The sequence below is a fragment of the Lissotriton vulgaris genome, chromosome 1_1, assembly GCF_964263255.1.
Source record: "Lissotriton vulgaris chromosome 1_1, aLisVul1.2, whole genome shotgun sequence".
Lineage (NCBI taxonomy): Eukaryota > Metazoa > Chordata > Amphibia > Caudata > Salamandridae > Lissotriton > Lissotriton vulgaris.
The window spans coordinates 113105466-113107958 of NC_141685.1; the positions used below are offsets into that span (position 1 = coordinate 113105466).

A 2493-nucleotide genomic window follows, 5' to 3' on the forward strand; every position below is an offset into this window, starting at 1 on the left:
CTTTCTTTTCTGACCTGTGCTTGGCCCCAGGACACTCTTTGGAGTAGCTGTACACATTACGAGTCGCTTCACCATCATGATATGGCTAGAGCAGTGCTTCGCTATCGAAACTGGCAACAGACCAGCATTCAGTGCTCTAGGTGTATTGCAAACTCTTTCTAGCCAAACCACAGGCACCAGGGAAAAGCACAACAAAGTGGAGCCTAACAACTGAAGGCTAAAGGAAAGCGGAGTTCTGCTCTCTGAAATACAGAGTAGTTCCCCAATTTACACCTACCGGAACGAAGATTAAGCTTTACCCGCAAGCATGTGAAGCCATTATCCATTCTAAAGATGCAATCACCCACAAGGAAGCCTTACTGATATTATGAATGTGGCAGGTATTTAGTGAGTCTTGTATTTTATTGTTAAATCGGAAATATCACACACATACAGGGAATGTGAAAATAACGCAAGTGGTTTATTAACTATGCTGGCCCTTCAGGAAACACGGTCAGGAGAAAAATCGTGCAATTCCACTGAATATGTCAAGAACTTTAGCCAATTAGAAACCATAAAAGAGCATCAGCGAATACAAACAGGGGAAAAACCATACCATTGCAATGAATGTATAAAGAGCTTCAGTCTGTTAACTGACCTCCAAACACATCAGCGAACACACACAGGGGAAAAACCATACCATTGCAAGGAATGTGTAAAGAGCTTCAGTCAAATTTCAAACCTCCACACACATCAGAGAATACACACAGGGGAAAAACCATACCATTGCAGTGAATGTGTGAAGAGCTTCTGTCGGTTAGCAGACCTCCAAACACATCTGCGAACACACACAGGGGAAAAACCATACCATTGCAGTGAATGTGTGAAGAGCTTCAGTCAATTATCAAGCCTCCATAGACATCATAGAATACACACAGGGGAAAAACCATACCATTGTAAGGAATGTGTAAAGAGCTTCAATCAAATTTCACAGCTCCACACACATCAGAGATTACACACAGGGGGAAAACCATACTATTGCGGTGAATGTGTGAAGAGTTTCAGTACGTTAGCAAAACTCCAAACACATCAGCGAACACACACAGGGGAAAAACCATATCATTGCAAGGAATGTGTGAAGAGCTTCAGTCAATTATCACACCTCCGCACACATCAGAGAATGCACACAGGGGAAAAACCATACCATTGCAGTGAATGTGTGAAGAGTTTCAGTACGTTAGCAAAACTCCAATCACATCAGCGAACACACACAGGGGAAAAACCATACCATTGCAGTGAATGTGTGAAGAGCTTCAGTCAATTATCAAACCTCCACACACATCAGCGAACACACACAGGGGAAAAACCATACCATTGCAGTGAATGTGTGAAGAGCTTCTGTCGGTTACAAGAACTCCAAATACATCAGCGAACCCACACAGGGGAAAAACCATACCATTGCAAGGAATGTGTAAAGAGCTTCAATCACATTTCACAGCTCCACACACATCAGAGAATACACACAGGGGAAAAACCATACCAGTGCAGTGAATGTGTAAAGAGCTTCAGTCAGTTAACAGACCTCCGGAGACATCAACAAATACACACTGGGGAAAAACCATACAATTGCAGTGAATGTGGAAGTAGTTTTAGGTCACAATCAAGCCTCCATACACATCAGAGAAAACACACAGGGGAAAAACCCTACCATTGCAATGAATGCGGGAGTAGTTTTAGCGTACAATCAAACCTCCGGACACATCAGCGAATACACACAGGGGAAAAACCATACAATTGCAGTGAATGTGGCAGTAGTTTTACTTACTCTTCAGCATTAAGAAATCATCAGCGAGCTCACAAAGGGGAAACAAATCTTTTAAATGCCATGAATGCTTGAAAAGCTGAAGTCCATTATCAATCCTAAACAGGCATCAGCAAACAAACGCAGAAGAAAAGCCTTCAAGTGCAATGAATGTGTGAAGAAATGTAGTCAATTATCAAGCCTATGTAGACATCAGCTTGCTCTCACTCTGTAAATACCATACAACTGTAGTGAGTGTAGAAGTACCTTTAGGAAATCTTTCGCATTAAGGATTCATCAGTTAATGCACACAGAGAAAAATCTTTTCAGGTGCAGTGAATGTGTGAATATCTTATGTCACTTATAAAACCTACAAATACATCAACTAACATACACAGAGTAAAAAAGAGCATTGCAATGAATGTCAGAAGTGATTTTGTCAATTGTGAACACACCTGGGGTAAACCGCACAATTGCACTAAAAGTGTGACGAGCGTTTGTCAATTTCTGATCCTACAGAGCCTCAGCGAACACACACCTTCATTATAAATAATCCTAGAGATGCAGTGAATTCAGAAAGAACTTAATAACAATAGCAATAATTTTGACTCATCTGAGGCATTGACAGGAGCAGAAGAGTGCAGTTATTGTGAGATGAAGGAATTACAGGAAAAATATGTATAATTATGTGGGATATTCAAATACCAGCTGAA

General features: G+C 41.1%; 1 protein-coding gene across 1 annotated transcript; it reads left to right on the plus strand.

The window, feature by feature from the left end:
• The first annotated feature begins 294 nt into the window (after positions 1–294).
• Positions 295–2191, plus strand: LOC147737663 (uncharacterized). The gene has a single exon (XM_086939589.1). The coding sequence runs from the start codon at positions 470–472 to the stop codon at positions 1874–1876; it is 1407 nt and encodes a 468-aa protein (XP_086795715.1). The 5' UTR covers positions 295–469; the 3' UTR covers positions 1877–2191.
• Positions 2192–2493: the final 302 nt, after the last annotated feature.

Bases quoted from the DNA above. Each gene is read 5' to 3' on its own strand.
- LOC147737663 (XM_086939589.1), top strand. From the start codon at position 470: ATGCTGGCCCTTCAGGAAACACGGTCAGGAGAAAAATCGTGCAATTCC.